Here is a 19,081-nt window from a genome sequence, read left to right on the forward strand (position 1 = left end):
AGCATATTCACACATGTGTGTGTGCATGCGTTCATATAGAGTTCCAGTAACCACAGCTTCAGGAACTCCTTATAAATCAGTCTCTCTTGTATTGGCCATGAGCCCCATTCCCATTGGCTGGCCTTGTGGGGATGGTGGGGAGGGGGTGGTTAGTGGCAAGATAAAAGGAGAAAATGTCTCTTGTCCTGCTTACACACACAAACACATTCACCACGTGCCTGTCTGTCTGGCTATCTGTTTGCGAACACTAAAGGAGAGGAGAGGGACCACCATCCAAACACCACTGCTGAAGCTTACACCTGAAAACGTAAGTATGCACACACACGCACATTCACACAAACATTTGTAATCCTATTTAAGATAAGGATAAGGACAAGGGCTCTGCTTCTCAGCAAGGGAAAGAGACGTGCAGACTGAAACACTTGTTGAATGATAAGGCACTGTAAAGCAGGGGGCAATGTTCATGCTGTTGTGCCATTTGAATTGGCAGCATGTCAATCATGTTATCTAAAGCTTTTGGCTACTACTATGTTGTACGACTGCTTTATTCTTAATGTTTGGCATGTTCCTGATTTGCAGATGATAAATTGGCTCATTAATATTACTCATAAATGTCCCTTATTCAATGAGCTGGATGAGCCTCTGTTTCAAACAGGCTTATGAAACAGCTGTTTGGAAAACTGTGTTATAATCAGAGAATGAATAGATAACAGAGGTTTATACAAAGAGATTCTTTTTTTAGACATGCAAATACATTTTGCTACCAAGCTTTCCTGTTCACCTCAGTGCATGAAGTGAAAGTAAACTAAGCTACGATCAGACTGGCTTAATGTGTTGGTAAGAGGGTCAAGGGCTCATACATACATTTAAATTGTGCAAGCTTATACAAACTGTGTCAAGGAGCATGGCTTAGGCTGTGTGTGTGTGTGTGTGTGTGTGTGTGTGCATGCGAGTGTGTGTTTAATCTTCATCAGTTGTATAATTATTAATTAGTCACACATATGTTACATCGTTTTATTTTAAGCTAGTGTCAGTACAATGAATTAAAACAAACTGACTAATCTCATGTCATTTCCCCCATGAAGAAGAAAACATGCAGTGCAACCAGACCTGACATGTGCTGAGATGTGTACTGATTGTACAGATTTTGATTTTAAAAAAGTGTCATTGTTTTAACAGAAACTGCATCACTGTTTCTTTACAATCTAAAATTAGCTGCAAGTGAATTTATACTTGTTAGCGTATACATTTTCAGTTGAAGTGCAAGTTCATCCAGGGTGAAATTAATTTACGATCATTTTATTATCATTGACCTCATGTGGCACAAGAAGGCTTGTTAAATCTAAAATGATTTATTAATTCCTATCACTGACATCAAAGGTGTAACTAGTACGGGTGTGAATGTGTACATATGTGCACGTGTGTCCACTGTTTGACTCTGTAATGGGATTCAAATCAATCAACGAGAAGTTGATATCAACAGCATGGTGCTTGAGAAATGAAATGTTTCTGCGCTGTGTTCCAGTGGTACCATGGACGCAGCAGAATTTCGGCGCAGAGGGAAGGAGATGGTGGACTATGTGGCTGACTACCTGGAGAACATAGAACAGCGACCAGTCTACCCAGATTTGGAACCGGGGTATCTCCGTCCTTTGATCCCAGCTGAGGCTCCAGCAGAGCCTGAGACTTATGAGGAGATTATGAAAGATGTGGAGAGGGTCATCATGCCAGGGGTGAGCTCATACTTTTGGTGGTTTGCTGATGCACTCAATGATGTTGTAGATGCACAGATTCTCTTGTGCTTTTCTGACAGTGTCATTCATATTATTTATTGAGGTCATTTTGGAAAGTAAAACAAAGTACCAAGTAAGGTCCATAAGCTCACCTCAACGATACTTTTGCTTTACTGATAATAGTTTTTTTCCCCCATGATGTCCCATGATGCAATGAGCTTTGTAAAAAGGATACTCCGCAACTACTTTTTATTTCATCCCATCCCAGAACGGTTAAAATAACATAAAAGAGAATTAAGAGGACAATAGTTATATATGTTTAATTGTTGAGATGAAAGTTTTTCTAGTAATGTGGAATTATTCCATACTAAGCCTTTAAGGACATCTATACTGCAAACCAAGTAATCTGTAGGTAATTTCTACCAGTACTGCATAATGTACATCTAATCTTCTCCTCCTACTGTATGTCCATGCTACTAAAAGAATTAGAGGAACTTTTTTACAAGATGTTGGTCCATGTATTTCTCAGCACTTTCGATGGCTTATTCAGATCACCTTCCCAGCTTGCACATCTGCTTTCCATCAACTCAACAGTGGCCCTATATCTACTCCTGTTCTCCACCCACTCATTGCCAGATCGTTGTTTGTTTGTATTCTCTTGCTCCCTGTTACTCTAAAACAGCATATTCAGTCAGTCATTGTGTTGTTTGCATTACCTGTACTTATTGTGTTTCCTTGTGCTTCCGTGATCACTACCCTGTCTGCTTGCTTGCTAAACCCATGAGCTTATCCTCAGCCAGCCACACTCACACTGTCGTCCACCTGTCCTGCTCAGCTCAGCGATGGTATCTGCAATTGCCTCTCTACCTTTTGCCTTGCCTGCCATCCTCATTCTGTTTTTTTCCTTTCTTTCATTGTGTTGGATAAGTTCTTGTGCATGTAAAAAGTCTTGAAAGTGAAAAAAAAACTCCACTGCTCCTGAAACGCATCATGTGAAACATTTGCATAGTATATGCCTATATTCACGGTAGAAGTAAAGCTAAGTGGAAGCTGAGAACAGGACAGATCTGACCATGGCTCAAGCAGCTGGCTCAGGCGTGTGTGAGCTGACCAGTCAGAGCAGACTGGGTAAAACAGAGTGTTTCAGACAGAGGGTAATGCAGTGCTGCTGCACTGGACAGAACGAAAAAAAAAAGATGTGTTTTTTTTTAGCATTAAAGCATGTAAACCTATTCCTGTAGTAACCCAAAATAAAATGATGAACCTGAAAATTAGCATAATATGTCTCCTTTAACTTCATTGTCTGTATCTGCCTTCCGGTCAAGCTTTAATGATTGTAACAGCATTGTGGCCTACAGCAATAAGGTCCTTGGTTTAAGCCTCATTTCTTTATTGAGTTGGCATGTTCAACCTTTGCACTGGCTTCCCTCTGCAGTCCCAGAAATGACCTTTAAGTATCTGATTGGCAGGTATGATAAAAGCTGTAAATGCTGTGGAAAGGTGCTTCACTGCTTCCTTTTTTAAAAATAAAAAAATAAAAATCTAATTCAGCATAGCCTACAGTGGACCATCTTTTTATGAAAGGAAAATGGATAATGCTGGCCCACAAGTCCTTGCGGCATAAACTTGTGAATCATTTCTTGGTTGATGAAAGTCTAATCAAGTGTTGCAAGAGTAAAGTGTAACCGTATAGTATTATAGCAGGCTGTCAATTATCAGCAGAGGTGCTTTTAAGGGCAAAGCAAGCAACTTTATTTATATAGCACCATTCAGCTACTGTACAAGGCAATTCAAAGACTTAGGAATGCATTAAAACAAAGACATTAAGACATTAACAATATGTCCAAATTGCATCTAAAAGACAATAAAAGCAAAGAGAAAAAATAAATAGTTACAGATAAATAAAAAAAGTGTCACAGTGTCGCTCCAACACTTCTGTGACCAAAGTGGGAGTACACAGTAATCTGAATTGATGACCCACACTGGAAATACCATCCAATGGGAATTCAATGATTGTATTGTATTGCACAGCAATTTATTTTATTTGTACTTTAACTTCAATTTTTTTCTGGCTGAAGAAATGCCGGTCGGTGAAAACACCCTCTGTGGTCGCGTGTGAGAGTGTGCAGTACTCCACATTACTTCCAAATTATCACTACGTACTAAAACTGTATTATGGTAACCCATAAGGTTGGTGTTGTTTTCACATTAGCTCAGTATTTGCATGTTTTATATTCTTTCAGATCACCCATTGGCACAGCCCATACTTCTATGCCTACTTTCCAGCTGCTTCCTCTTACCCTGCCATGTTGGCCGACATGCTGTGTACAGCCATCGGCTGCATTGGATTCTCCTGGGTAACAAACACTTTGTTGTGTCTCTGTATCTGACTCATAATTTTGATCTTAAGCCCATTTAAGTCAAATATTTGAAATTTTGTGTGCATTTTGGTTGTGTTTTCAGGCTGCCAGCCCGGCCTGTACAGAGCTGGAGACAGTGATGTTAGACTGGCTGGGGAAGATGCTGCATCTGCCTGAGCATTTTATAGCTGGGACTCATGGTCATGGAGGAGGTGTCATCCAGGTTAGTGTTTTTATGCCTGTGTACTATGTTTCAGGCAGTCCAAGGAGTAAAACCAACTTCTGCTTACATTTATACTCTTCCACTGTTTCAAACATGTAAAGCCAAGCCAACCGCTCCGGTTTAGGCTTGTATTTCCGTAATTTCCGGAAGAAATCTCCAGCTTGCTTGACAGTTTGACTTTCATGAAAATAAAGGTGTTCATACGCACTCACAACTGCCCGGAACCTGTATTCATCAGCAATTTGTGTGCTATTGATTTGTCGTCTTTGTCACAGCAGCTGAAAATTGCCAGGAAATTGCCTTTTAATATGTCATCCACCGGCAGACAGAGATGATGGTGCTGGGATTGTTTCGTGTGGCAAAAGGCTAAGCATCAGTTTAGTGTTCCATTGACAGGAAGGCAGTAGCAGCAGCAGAGGATGCTATCTATTTATATGTGTGTGTATTCGTGGGATGGTGAGTGGTGGAGCATGAGAGTGCACTCTGATGACGGATCATTTCATGCCTCTTCTATTGTGACCACCTGAGTGTGTGTGTGTGTGTGTGTGCTCATGTTTTTGTTTCTGTCTTGCCACTCTGCTTTTTAAGTGCAGCTTACCAGCTCACTATGGCAACGAATAGGGCGCTTCTCACTGCAGCAGGCTAATGAGCGTTGTGTCAATGAAGCACATTGCCAGTCTATCATTATAAACCTTATACCAGCAGAACCAGAGGGAAATGGGAAGACCCTCTGGTGACCTTCCATTTTCTTTTTTTTTTTGTGAGCCATTACATCTCAGTGATAGAACAAGGCAGTGGCTTTGTATAATAAATTACAAGGGACAAAAAAAATACACAGTTTACTTTACTTTACTTGAAGAGTTACCCAGCGTTAAAGAGTTACCCAGCGTAGGGTTCTTTATAAGCAAGGAGAGGACAGGAAGTACACTTGGGCAGGTTTGGGAGCTTGGGGATTTTATTTATTTATTTATTTATTTTTGTCAGTTTCAAACTGCTCTTTTATATTTAGCGCCCCAACAAGTGATTTGATGGATAGGTTGATTCATCCGGTGGGTGCCTAACCTTGTAAAGTCAGGCTTAATTTTACCCTGCCTTTGCATTTGTTTTGACACAAATGACAAAGCCAATATCGGCCTTCTTGAGTGATCAGTGCTTATTGATTGAATGATTTAAACATTTCATTGACTTTCTTGTGTTAATGCCCTCGGATACCTCTGAAGCCACGCTTCAGTTCATTACATAGCCTCAAACAATTCAGACTGTATCAGGCTGGCTGGATGATGACTCACGACACATTTTCTAAACACAGTGATTTCCTTTTCTAATGAGGATGTGGAGGTGTCACAGCGTTCACTTCAAAGTGAATATCCAAATGTTCAGTGTATGCATGCATCAATAGCATACACACATTACAGGCTATATTCTAGTACAAATTTGCAGTGTTTTAACATGCAATCTAAGACACCAGTTGTATTCAGGACACTTTACTTTCTGAGAGGATGCATTTTATTATATTTCATATATTATTATTATTATTATATTTTATTTTGTTTATCATAGCTGGGATTAGTCCAGAATCCTGGTGGCTGTGATATATCATTTGTTTGCTATTCAGACAACAGCAGACAGTTGTGACTACTTTTTCAATGAATGTGTTCAGGAGATCATTTTGAACTGCAGCTTTATAAGCCAACAAGTTGTGCTGCAGCAGCACTGTTCCTGCAGCACAGACCAACAGCCCATTGCCAAATAGTGCAGGGCTTCCCGCAGTTCTCCATGTAATTGATTTTTGCTTTGTAAATACTGATAACATTTAAGTTTGGCATAAAATCCACAACAGTGTATCTGCATTGCTTTACATGTCACCTCTAATTTCCCAACAGGGCACAGCCAGTGAGGCGACCCTGATGTCCTTGCTTGCTGCCCGCTGTAAAGCAGTCCGACGGGTCCAGGCCTCCAACTCTGAACTATCAGAGGCTGAAATCTTCTCCAAACTGGTGGCATACACCTCTGAGCAAGTGAGCACAAACAAGACTTTCCAGTCTAACTTATTTACTGTTTAATGTAGAGGCTAAGATAACTGATTCCTTTCATTTTACCAACATTTCTGAATTCACACACACAATTTTATTGTGTGCTATTTTCAGATATGACTAAGTCATTTTAAAACCAACTGATACATAGCTTATCGAATAGCTAATGTCATAAAACAGAATACGACGCAACATTTGAAAACTTTCTGCAAATATGTTGACTCTCACTCAACAACTTTCGATGTGAGCTCAGATCATTAAAGGTAACCTCAGCAGTGACGTTAGTTTTCCAGTGATTGAGTGAGACAGAGGGTCAGTCAGGCAGCAGCTCTCTCTGATCAGGTTTAATACCAGGCTGACTTTGTGATTGGGTTAGGGAGTTGCCTGAGGGCCACACAGACCTTTACAGAGAGAACAGTTTGTTGTTTTTCTACTGAAGAACACCATTCTTTTGTCCGGGTGTACAAACTAAAGCATATACGCATTTATTTTTGGAGAGGAGTATATGGTAAATGATCAGTAACATCTCATTTAAGCTGTAAGTTGGTATGAATCAGGTTTATGTCAAAATTAGAATGGGATCAGTTGTCATTGATGAGTACTAAATTAATACATGAGTACTAAGTACTCATGGGTTGGACTAGACCCATCAAACTCAGCCTTCATTTGGATCTCAAAAATCTTAACACACCTGTTAAGTTTCATGACTGCATCTTGCTTGGCACAAAAATCTGTCCACAGACAAACAGACAGACAGACAGACAGACAGACAGACAGACAAACAGACAGACAGACAAGGTGAGAACAATAACAGCTACAGTACAGTATGCTAGAGTGGACAAGAATGATTGACAAACAAACATGTGAACACCAGGCAAAAAAGTGTAACTAAGTACATTACAAAAGTACTATACTTAAGTACTTTAGTTACTAGTTATTTTTCTGATTGCATGCTGCATCAGAGCCATAACTGATTTTTAAATAAACATATTTTATCAACAATCACACACACACACACACACACACACACACAGAAAGAGAGAGAGAGAGAGAGAGAGAGAGAGAGAGAGAGATGAAAATATGAAATTCAGTAGCCAGAAATAAAAAAAATAGGTTTATCTTCTTACCAAGTACGTGAGGTGATACAACTCTAATATAACAACTGGTTTACATTACATTTCTCACAAATGATGCATCTCTTTCTTCCTAAGGCTCATTCTTCAGTAGAGCGTGCTGCTCTCATTGGAGGAGTGATGATGAGGAAGGTTCCTACAGACAACAGCTACGCTGTCAGAGGGGACATGCTTAAGAAGATGGTGGAGGAGGACAAAGCAGCTGGACTCATCCCTTTCTATGTAAGACAAGACAAAAAACATCTAACCATCAAACAATTACAAGGCTAAACAGACGCATAAACATCCGTAACATTAGATATTGTTTTGTTGTACATTGAATTACACACGTCTGTCATTGGATTGCTTTTTCTACACATGCAAACATCTCAATCTACACAACCGCTCACAGTGATACAATTTGCCTGTAGCAAGGCTTCTGTTGAAGGATAACATCATTTCTGCTGAGCCTAATGTATGCCTATCTGGTTTAGGACAATAATCCCTGTCTCATGTGGACCTACAGATCACCATCAGTGAACGATGTTAATAAGGCTGCGATGCTCTACCGTCTCTGAATCATCTGTGTTTATCAAAACTGATATCTAGATCTGTGTTTGATATGTTCGTCCTCTTTTGCAAAACAATATGATACAGCAGCTGCTATGATTTGTATCTTTGTGTCTTTCAGTTCTGTGCAACTCTTGGCACCACTCCATCATGTGCTTTCGATCACATCACCGAGTTGGGGCCCTTGTGTGAGTCAACTGTCGCAGCGGCATACATTCAGTATTTTGTGTTTGTAGAGGGGAAAGTGAAAGTCCGGGTGTATGTAGAAACTCTTAATGTTGAGAATGTGTAACAAACAATTAAATTTAGATTGACATAAGTCATTCTTTTACAAATGTTAAAGGGTAACTTCACCAATGTTACACATTAAAGGTCTTGGGGAGTACAACTGCAAATGTGAAAAAGAACTGTGGAATAAAAAGCTGATGTCTTTGGTTCTACTATATTGATTTTGATCATTTGTTTTTTAACTGTTTTATAGGATAGAATGCTAGACCAGTGGACTGTTTTTCATAACCTGGTGGCCAGACTACCAAAAATGCAATTTAGCCACTTCACTGGAGGCAATTTGTCAGATTACCTGCAGCTTCCTCTGGAGCCACAAACGGCTTTATACTACTTTTTGCATTTGTAAAATTGGTGGAGTGACCCTTTAATAACCTCTCTGTTTCTTGTCTCTTCCAGGTAATGAGGAAAATATGTGGATGCACATCGATGCAGCATATGCTGGGAGTGCATTTATCTGTCCTGAATTTAGGCCTTTGTTGAATGGCGTCGAGGTGTGTAAAAAATATGCAACACTCACTTTCATACAGCACAATATAACACAATTAGTTAGAGTGTTTTGATAACAGAGTTTCAGCTTCTTGATAACATTTTCAAGAATAGGTCACTCCAAGAATTCTCATAAGACAAATGACATGGCGGGATTTTAACCTTGATCATCCTGTGTATTATGGATTTATGTCAAAAACTTGCGTGTGCATCCACCTGCTGCTGTTAAATTGGTTGTGAAATATCTCTCAAAACATCTACAAAAGGAAACGCTAACACTGCATACTGATTATGTCCAGCTGCTTTATTTCTGTTTGAAAATGGCACAACGTTAATGTCAAGGAGGAAGCGGGCAAGAGTGAGTAACAGGCCGAACAATCGGCGTTCGGTGCAGGCGCATCAATCTGCCTTTTGAGGCTGCCGAGGCAGCTGCTGCTCCCCAAGCTGTGCAGAGACGCAGAGATAAGGACAGAGTAATTTCCTGAGGCAGCGTTAGACCTTTATATTTCACTGTTTATTAGACACACAAGTTCAAACAATGTTGGTGGGGAGACAGAGAAATCAGGCTTGACTGTAAAAGGACCAACTGTTGTTTTATCCCATTTCCTTTAAATTTTATTTCTTTTTAGTATTTTGAATGCAATAGGAATTTGAAATGTAGTGTTTCTTTAAGGAAGTGGATAAATACACTTTTTTAAACTTAATATTTAGTAGATTATACTCTACATATTGTAGTTATAGTACTGTATATGACTTTGAAACATTACAATATCAATGAATATTACCGGACGAGTGCACCAATCTTTTAGGGATGAGTGTGCGGCCCTGCTGGAGGGTTGGTTGCTAGGATATGAGTGATGGGCAATCAGGCAACCAGCCCCCCTTTGAATCAGTCAGCGTGGCAACTGTCAGCCAGGAGTCTGTCTCACATTGTCTCTCTTCGCTGTGTTATTGCATTTGTGGAGGTAGAGAAAAGGATATTACAAAAGATAGCCAACAAAAAGATGAGAACAGATTAGGAACAGGTTTGCCTCTCTTTGAATAAACCCTGACAGGAAAGGGTTATTTTCCTTGCGCCCTGCAAGCTGTTGGCTCGATGTTCCTCTTTTGCATTTCAAATAAATTGTGCCTGCTTTAGTCCAGATAATGCTGTTGGTGAAAAGGTTGGCTCTGTGACAGTAATGGTAAATACAGGTGTATGACGGTGTGTGTTTTTTGCAAATTCTGCTAATATGACATGAAAAATATTAGAAATTAATGACTTATTAATACATTTTATTTTGCTCTGGGCAACTTATTATATCTCCCAAACCTCAGAAAGCCGCTGATATTAAATTAAATCATTCCAGTGGAATCAAACAGTGTGGCTTAATTACATTTTTTTTCTTGTTTCTTTTTAAGTTTGCAGACTCCTTCAACTTCAACCCACACAAATGGCTTTTAGTTAACTTTGACTGCTCTGCAATGTGGTAAGTTGTTGCACTGTTCCGTTATATTTTTGTGTTAATACATGATAAGTGTGGATACAGAGAATGTCGTGTCTGTGCGACACAGAGACCTCATTAACAAAATCACCTTCTGTATTTTTTAATTAGCCTGAATATTTTTTACCTCAGAGTGACTCATGGTCCCCATAAAGTAACAATGAGCAGTCAGTGTCTTCACAGACCTGATATCCATCTACACCTCAATCATTTGCACAGTAAAAATAGAACCACGCCTTCCATCTGCCTCTTCTGTCAGCAGCAAACAAAACCAGACGTGCTTTGCACAAGATGGAAACGGAGGTGTTTCAAACCTTGCATGTGACTCAGGCTCAGTCTGTCCCTGCTGACATGATACCTGTTGCCATTGAGATATCTTTGTGTTTAAGTTGCCTGGCACATCTATAACCATAATGAGTATTAAAATACACTACAGAATATGTTTGACTGTCTGGTCTAGTACAGATTACTGACCATATGGTGTATTACAGTATGTAACGGCATACATGTCAAATGATAAACACATGGGAGGGTACTAGACTGGTAGCAAACACACTGTTGTAAATCAGTTGTGTCTTTCTTTCACTCACTTCCAAAATAAATGCACGACCTAGCCAGATTAAGATCTTTACAAGAGGAAGCGGTGTGGCTCTTTTGTCCACAGAGGCCCCCAGAATACAAAAAAATGAAAGTTCCTTGTACAGTAGCTGCTATGAAGGTGCGATAAGTGAGAATTTTTATTTTCACGGTTAACTTAGCTTACCAACTCACAGCAGCTAGCTGTATGTTAGCGACAGTTAGCAGCAATATTTGCAGTTGTTTAGAGTATGAATTCGACAGGTGGCCAAATCCTACATATTGCACCTTTAATTAACTACACAGGAGAAATACAGTATATTATTCAGGAACAAAATAATTAATGAAGCTTAAGAGAACAACGCATGTCAAATATATAATATTGTGTGAAATCTGAATTAAAGGGCCATAATCAAGCTAAAATCATTTCTAAATCTGTACATTTTACAACGTGTTCAGTGGTTTTTGGTATGATGATTTTTCTTCTCAATACTTATCAACAGGGTGAAGAAGAGAGCGGACCTTATTGGAGCCTTCAAGTTCGAACCGCTCTACCTCAAGCATGAAAACCAGGAGTCAGGTAGAGTCATTTCACTTCAATTATTTGAATCAAGCTCTAATATCATAATGACAACAATGAGCACTTGTGACCTTGTTTACTGTTCACATTGTGAGGAAGGGTCTTCTGAGCCGTAATGCACACCTTTCTGATTCAACAATAACTGCTGAAGCATTGCACTGACATCTTAAAATGCTGTGCTGTGTAGCCTTAACCAGATAAACACAGGCATGAAGTTGAATGTGTGACATCCTGACAGGTGTGTGTGTGTGTGTGTGTGTGTGAGTGTGAGTGTGTATCTGTACTAGTGATGACCAATATGAGTATAAGACCTAAAGTGAGGACATTTTTGAGTCTTAAGACTTGTTTTGAAAGTTTTTAGGGGAACGCATTCTGTCGCAAATGTTTGTGTGTGTGCATGTGTGTGTGTAAATGTTGGCTTCTCACAATTCAATACCTCCTGAAGTTAAGCTGATCAACCGCATTTGTGACTTAATTTAATTAATACACCATCAGCATCATAGTATCTCCTTGAAAAAAATCAGACTTAATTTGAAAAAAATCCCATAATATTCAGTGTCTGTGTGTTCATGTGTCCGCCAGCACTGTGTGTGCTGGCGGACATGCTCCTTGCTGCAGATGGGCTCAGACCAGGACTGTAATTTGTCTGACAGATGAGCAGCCAGAGAGAAAGACGAGCACCTACCTCCCACCACACTAAGGCACCTTACAAAAGCCTTCCCTCATTCAGTCTGGACTCTTCAATCTAATTAGTGGTTATTAGCACCAGCTAACACGGGGCCTCCATTCTGTAGAGATGAGCTATCTGTAGCCAATGGTGTGTTGGGACTGACAGGGCTGTGATCAGTGAGATAAAGGGGGCTGGGTGCAATGACGGCAGCACCTGGACACTGGAACACAATCCAAATACAGCAGCTTAAGAATACGTCCTTTTCTGAAGCTAATAATGTTCAGTTGTAATCTCTGTTAGTGTTTTGTTTTACAAGAAGGTGAAATTGTTTATGTTTTTGTGTGATATTTTACAAATTAGATGAATTTGGCAAAATCTCAGGCATTTTGAAGCACACCAACTCTAAAATAGCTTGAAAGCAGAATTAATATTGCACACTATCAGTATTTGATGTCACATTTTTAACTAATTCCTGAAATTCTTTCAACAGGGCTGGTCACAGATTACAGGGTAAGATCAATTACTCCTTATTTAGTTTCTCACAAGAAATCGAATAATTCCAGCGAACATCAAACTTCCAGAGTGATACTCACCCTCCTACTCACTCTCTGCTCTGTCCTGTAGCATTGGCAGATTCCGCTGGGAAGAAGATTTCGCTCACTGAAGTTGTGGTTCGTCTTCCGTCTGTATGGGCTCAGCGGGCTGCAGGCTCATATACGCAAGGTAGGAGAGCGACTACATGGTGCACTCAGCTCAGTTTTCTGAGTCAACGTGTATCTCTGCACTTAAAGCCCAGTGGCAACATTAGCAATCTTTACAGAATAAATTTGAGGGCTCTGGAGATGAGTAATGGGAGAGGAAAGAAGACTGATTTTGGGATAAATATGTTTTTAAATGTTGTACTATGGAACAAAAATAACAATTTTAATGAAACCATGTGAGGAGTTGTCTCATGTGAGAAATGTCTCTGTCGTGGAGAGATGACTAACAACTCAGACACCTGAAACATGACAAGAGGCCAAAACTACACACTGATCTTTGTAAGAGATTGGGAAACACTGTTTTAATCTTCAAGAATACATTTAACAAAAGATAAAAAAAGATCTCAAAAGATAGTCATCAGTATCTTATATGTTGTCTGTTATTTGCCAACATCTAAATTTTTTTTGCAAAACATAATGAAGAAAAAAGATGTTTGGAGTAATTTCTAATTATTTACTGTACTGCTTCATGTATACAATTTGTTATTAAAATGTAAAATATTGCCACCATTACATATGTATTTTTGTCACACATGTTTGATAACCACATTTGAGAGACTGGGCTGAAAATACAGCTGATATATCATATCAGGATTTTTTTTTACTCCTTAATATCGGTATTGGCCCCCAGTATTGGTCAAGCTCTTGATAAAAAGTACAATATTTCCCTCCGACATGTAGTGAAGTAGTCTCATAAAATGGAAAAAATATCAAGTAGAATACATGTATCTCAAAATTGTACTTAAGTACTTACTTAAAACGTACTTGCTTTCCACCACTGGTATTTATTTATTTCTCTCCACTGTTAAATGGTACTGAGTGGCTTTTGTATGCCTGCAACGTTTTTTATTAAAGCATTACAAGATCAAGTTAAATTCATAGAACAGTATAATCATAGTGTTTCATTTTGTGTTAAAAAAGGTAGAGTGAGGTGTTGGTTTAATGTTCGCAGTTTAGTTGAAAAAAGCAGAACTATTCCACAAAATGTGTGACAGCAGTTAAAAACCAGTTATTTGTTTTTGCTTATATCAGTGTAGTAATCCTCTAGCGTTATTTACTCAATCCAAACCCTCACTGTGTCTCAATCATGCCTGAAAACTTCTGACAATCACATATGCCTGCTCTTTATGGTAAATGCCATCCCCTTCCTCCCTCCCACGCCTCACCCCTAATCCTCCTTACCACTAAAGTCCCTCCAATGCCCTCATCTCTGCCTCCATCAGCATATCCTGTCAATCAAACATATCTGGTCTGTATCCTGTTTATAGCAACATTTATCTACGTTTCTCCTCCTCATTTCTCACCCCTTTTCCATTCGCTGTTTCTTCTCTGTGCGTCTGCCCTGCGTGCTTGCTCTCTTTCTCATGTTCATCTTCCTGCCTCCAGTCTGCTCTGTCAATCAAATGAGCCTGTTTTGTGTTTACTCTCCATTTTAAATGAAGCAGAAGCAGAATTGATCCCTGCAGCCATAACCCGTGACACACTACTCTTCTGTACATCCGTCCTCTAGATTAGACAGAACAGTTTGAGCTGTGTTTGTGGTCCTTTGTAGCGAGAGTCAGACAGCATGTTCAAATGGATATACAGCATCTGTGATGAAGAAAAACACATTTAATTCAACTTGGTCTTTTTTGTCTTGACAAACACTAATGAAATATCCCCCCATGAGCAAAAGAAGTTATAAAATAAGGCATTTTAATGAGTCCAACCTAGCATACAGTGATTATCACAGCAGAAAAAGAGACAATTACAGTATATAAGCTTGTAAAGACCTGTGAGCAATGGTGAATTAGTGGCTGGGAATGAGGAAACCAACAGTTGGTCAGTCTTCAGGCAAGAAAAGAGGAGTTGATGTTTGTCCATGTAATTGTGATTAGATGCAGTGATGCATTCATTGTCTCAGTGGGCTCCTTGATCATGTTGGAGGGGCATGTTTGATCATACAGTAACATTTGAAAATTATTCATGACATTTCCTGAGATCAGAGTTTGATACAGACCATTTCATGGTGATGGAGAGCTGCTTTGAGTGAGCAGTTGTACTATGGTGTGCACTATGCCTTAACATACTGTTTTAATCAAATGCATTTGGTTATCAATAATTTCAAAACGTGACATTTAGTCCACAGTAATGTGCTACACTCCTGTCCTCTTATTTGACTGGCTGAAAGCATGGTGCTGTGCACATGTAATGATCCAGCACTGCCATCTAGTGAAAATGATAGAAATTACAACCTTTAGCATGGTTGCTTACATGAGACTAATTGCTCTGCTACACCGTATATAAATTACTATACTTATCAACTGTGACCTTTGCCCTTTAACTTATGTGATAAATGCAGTTTAACCCAATGAGTTAACATTAGACTGAAGATCTCTGCAGACTGAGTATCGAGAGCAATGCATGTGTACTATTATCTACAGTACACACACAGTATATCATCGGATACATTTTCATGCAACAGTGCACGAGTCAAAGTACATTTATAATATACAGTATGTCTCCTTGTTACAGCAAGTGGGCCTGGCCAAGGAGTTCGAGAGTCTGGTGCGAGCAGACAAGAGGTTTGAGATCTGTGCCGAGGTCATCATGGGACTGGTCTGCTTCAGGCTGAAGGTAACAACATGCAACATTATAGAACTACTATAAGTTGAACAAGCCACTATGGTCCTTTGTTAAATTCCCTCACCCTGTAGGAAGATCACAGTTGAGTTGTATATACAGATCTGAGACAGGATGTCCATGTAAACTTTTAAAAAAGAATCTTCCCTCCTCTATCTGCTCAATTCTTGCTTTCATTGGCAGAGGAGAGCTGAGGTCTATAAGTTACACTAATTATGTTGAATATGGTGTATCAGGAGGTGACACATTTCTGTATGAAACTTGTTCAGTTTTTTTTTCTTACACATAGTGCTTATGTTGTTTAAGTGGTTGAAGGGCCACATACTGTAAAAATCCAGGTGAGTTATGAAGTGGCAGTTAAAGTTTGCATTGTAGCTTGTTTCTGCATGTGATGTGATATATGGAAAAATGGACAGTGTGAGTCATCAGCCTTTCATCTAAATGAGGTTTTGGTATGACTACAATATAACAATCTGCACATTGCTGAACACAGGTAACAATGTAGGTCTGAGTGAATATAAAGCTCCCTTAGGCAGTGAGCAAACAGTATAAAATGCAACATGAGCAATAGTTTAACCCAGTTAAAGTCTGGCTGTTGTAAACAACTCGAGCTTCCTTTCTACTTTCCTCTCAGGGCTCCAATGAGCTGAACCAGGACTTGCTGAAAAGGATAACCAACAGCAGAGAGATCCACCTCGTGCCTTGCCAGCTCTCCGGCCGCTTCGTCCTGCGCTTCGCCATCTGCGCTCGCACTACAGAGTCACGTCACATCCAACAAGCATGGCGCCACATCACGCAGCTGACCTTTGAGCTATTGCAGGAGCCCAATCATTGACCAAAAGGCCACTCTGATGCCGAAATGAGGACCAAAGTTAGGAGAAAAAAAAGCTTCATGTTGCAGATGTAAAATGTCATAAAGGGAATGAACAATGATTTAGCAGCTCACTTAGTGATCAGGTGTGTTTCTGTCTGCAGCCATTTTATTCAGTCTAGTAAGCAGTGGTCATTATTTTGTTGTTTTTTCATTTTGCAATGAAAACAACGTTTGCATTGATGAAATGTGCATAAGAGATAAAGAAGGCAGGTTCCAATTGCATTTTCTATCTGCAACTTCTCCCTCCATTGGCTTAGCTTATATCTCTCACTGTTTAATGAGTATGTTATTGTCCTCATCATAATGCACTCCTCCCCATGCAGACCTGCCTATGCCGCTTCTGTGTCTTCTCTGTGTAAACTGTTGTTTGGGTAGAATTCTCCGAGTTCCACAATGAATGTATTGCACATTGTGTGTGTGTGTGTGTGTGTGTGTGTGTCTGCAATTTTCTGTAGGCGCTCATACAGAAAAAGCTTTTTATGTGTATGTTTAGTGAGAGGCTTTAATTAAAGGAAATTAATGGGTTGAGAAAGATAAATTTATAGTTTGGCTATATATTGTATTGAGAGCTTCATAGAGCTTGTGAGGCAAAAAAAAAGTTAGGTTAAACCCCTTTTATAAGTGCATTAATTTATTTCTGACCTCATTAGCAAAACTTGATAAGTCAAATATATACTGAAAGACAATTGCCTATCATCGTTGCTTTCTTTTTTTACCAGACTTTTATTAATCGTATAGTGTCTTTTGCACAGATGGTCAGTATTCCCCAAAACTGTAGCACGAGACAATCACTCTTCCACTAAGATGAGAATGACTTTATGTGAGTTTCGGGGTACACAGGATGCATATTTGTTTCTTATTCCCAATCATTAGATTAACAGGGAATTTATTTGTGTCACATTTAACATAATCACCCTACACTGTGTTGTATCTTTCTGTGTTCAGACCAAAATAAATGATACAAAGGTAGAGTTAAAAGAATAGAAACATGATTTCATTTGTATAAATGGACAATTCATTGAACATTCACAGTGATTTTGTGCCTATGGACCCAGTAATATCAGAACCACATTACTGTCTCATCATATATGTTTTAAGATCTCAGACAAATTCTCGTGATGAACAAATGTAATTAAAACAAGACCAGTATCCTTCCTGTTGTCCACATCCACAGTTTATCTTGTTGCTATCGTTTGTAATTTGCTGAGCCCTCACATTTGTCTGCCAGGAGAAATGTAAATCTGTTGTGTACCATCACAAAACCTCGTTGTTATTCAAATGATCATGTCAAAGTTGGCTTATCAAGATGTTTTTATCTTTGGCTTGGCTGTGTGCTGCATGCAATGGTATGGGTTTATTTCAATAAAATCTACTCTAGTCTGCACAGTGTTTTATTTCCTTTTTTAAATCTCATTAAAGGTTTCAAATATATCAGGGTCACAAAGATAATATTTGAATATTTCACATTGAAAAAAATCTTTGACAAGCTGTTGGATGCAACAGGAGGTCTTGTTTATAAGTAAGTATATTACTGAAAGAGTTGTCCAAATGCCCGATTGAGTCCTGGTGTCCCTCTCCTGCAGTGTACTCAATTAAAGATGACAGGCACACACACACACACACACACACACACACACACACACACACACACAACCATCCAACATGCTGCGCCTCCTCTGAGCAATGTAATCCCTGAGGACAAAGGCCTATGTTCTATAAATACAGATGAGGATTCAGTATTAGAGGTTAATTCCTAGCCCTTTACTAGCATTAGCATTGGCTTGCTCATTCACTTGCTTAAAGGTTAAATAAAGATCATTCTGCAGGCGACTTTACAATACAACAATAGTTGTAGACAGGCTACAGAGTACTTTGTGTGATCTGTAAAAAATTACAATCACACAGCTGGTTGAGTCTGTTCAGACTAAACTGTAAGCTAGGATGATGGGACACATGGGACATAACAGTGTTATTACAGAGGTCCTACAGTTCAAGTACTTGCCGTGGTGTACTTGACCTGTATAAGCTGAGTATGAATAAGATATGTGCTTTCATTTCACTTCTACTACATGCCAGTTAAATGCACACAGAGGGACAGATGCTACTGTATGTAGAGGCAACACTTGTCTGTTTTTGTATATTTTTGCCTATTATTCATGAATTAGACTTCTATTACATTAGTTATCATTATCCTAATACATTTGTTGGATATTGTGCTGAATGTAGCTACGCTATGTAAGCTTTTAGCTGCGTGAAAAAACAAGCAAAATTTGTAATGCAGGATTTGAGTACTGCAGTACTCAACGCTAAGCTCAACACTGAAAAAACATGGCATGTTAGTCAAAGACTTCATGTAAAAGTAATGATAAGATTTAAACAACGTACACCATTTATTGTAAATTTGTAATATAAAGAATAAATGATAATAGAAACAATATAATATAATGTTAATAATAATATGTAAATGTCTTCTGATTTTTAAAGACAACATAATATCAGAGATCAGTCCAACAATATAACTGTATTCTAGAAGAGACATGTCAAGGTAGATTAGTCTTCTTAATCCTGACAATTTTTTAGTGGATTGAAAATTAAGAGAAGCAACTAGCTGGATAAAGCCAGGCTGCTTGTTTGGTATTGACTGAGATGACTGGAAACATCGTCACACGTACTCAGACATCTTTGTTAATATGGGATGCTTTTGATGGC

General features: G+C 39.0%; 1 protein-coding gene across 1 annotated transcript; it reads left to right on the forward strand.

Annotated features, from left to right (window-relative positions):
• Positions 1 to 218: 218 nt before the first annotated feature.
• ddc (dopa decarboxylase) lies at positions 219 to 17,735 on the forward strand. The gene is made up of 14 exons (XM_084356966.1): positions 219 to 307; positions 1,526 to 1,733; positions 3,977 to 4,090; positions 4,197 to 4,316; positions 6,200 to 6,334; positions 7,561 to 7,704; positions 8,153 to 8,219; positions 8,716 to 8,810; positions 10,207 to 10,274; positions 11,369 to 11,445; positions 12,606 to 12,625; positions 12,740 to 12,838; positions 15,391 to 15,492; positions 16,133 to 17,735. The coding sequence occupies exons 2-14, from the start codon at positions 1,533 to 1,535 to the stop codon at positions 16,331 to 16,333; spliced, it is 1,443 nt and encodes a 480-aa protein (XP_084213092.1). The 5' UTR covers positions 219 to 307; positions 1,526 to 1,532; the 3' UTR covers positions 16,334 to 17,735.
• The last annotated feature ends 1,346 nt before the right edge of the window (positions 17,736 to 19,081 follow it).

Source organism: Pagrus pagrus (genome assembly GCF_965226575.1).
Source record: "Pagrus pagrus genome assembly, chromosome: 7".
Taxonomy (NCBI): domain Eukaryota; kingdom Metazoa; phylum Chordata; class Actinopteri; order Spariformes; family Sparidae; genus Pagrus; species Pagrus pagrus.

What these genes read in the sequence shown, in the direction of transcription:
- ddc (XM_084356966.1), top strand. Translation starts at nt 1,533, where the DNA reads ATGGACGCAGCAGAATTTCGGCGCAGAGGGAAGGAGATGGTGGACTAT. An exon ending in CTTTGTTGAATGGCGTCGAG is followed by an intron (nt 8,811 to 10,206) that starts GTGTGTAAAAAA and finishes TTTCTTTTTAAG; the next exon opens with TTTGCAGACTCCTTCAACTT. An exon ending in GGCTGGTCACAGATTACAGG is followed by an intron (nt 12,626 to 12,739) that starts GTAAGATCAATT and finishes TCTGTCCTGTAG; the next exon opens with CATTGGCAGATTCCGCTGGG.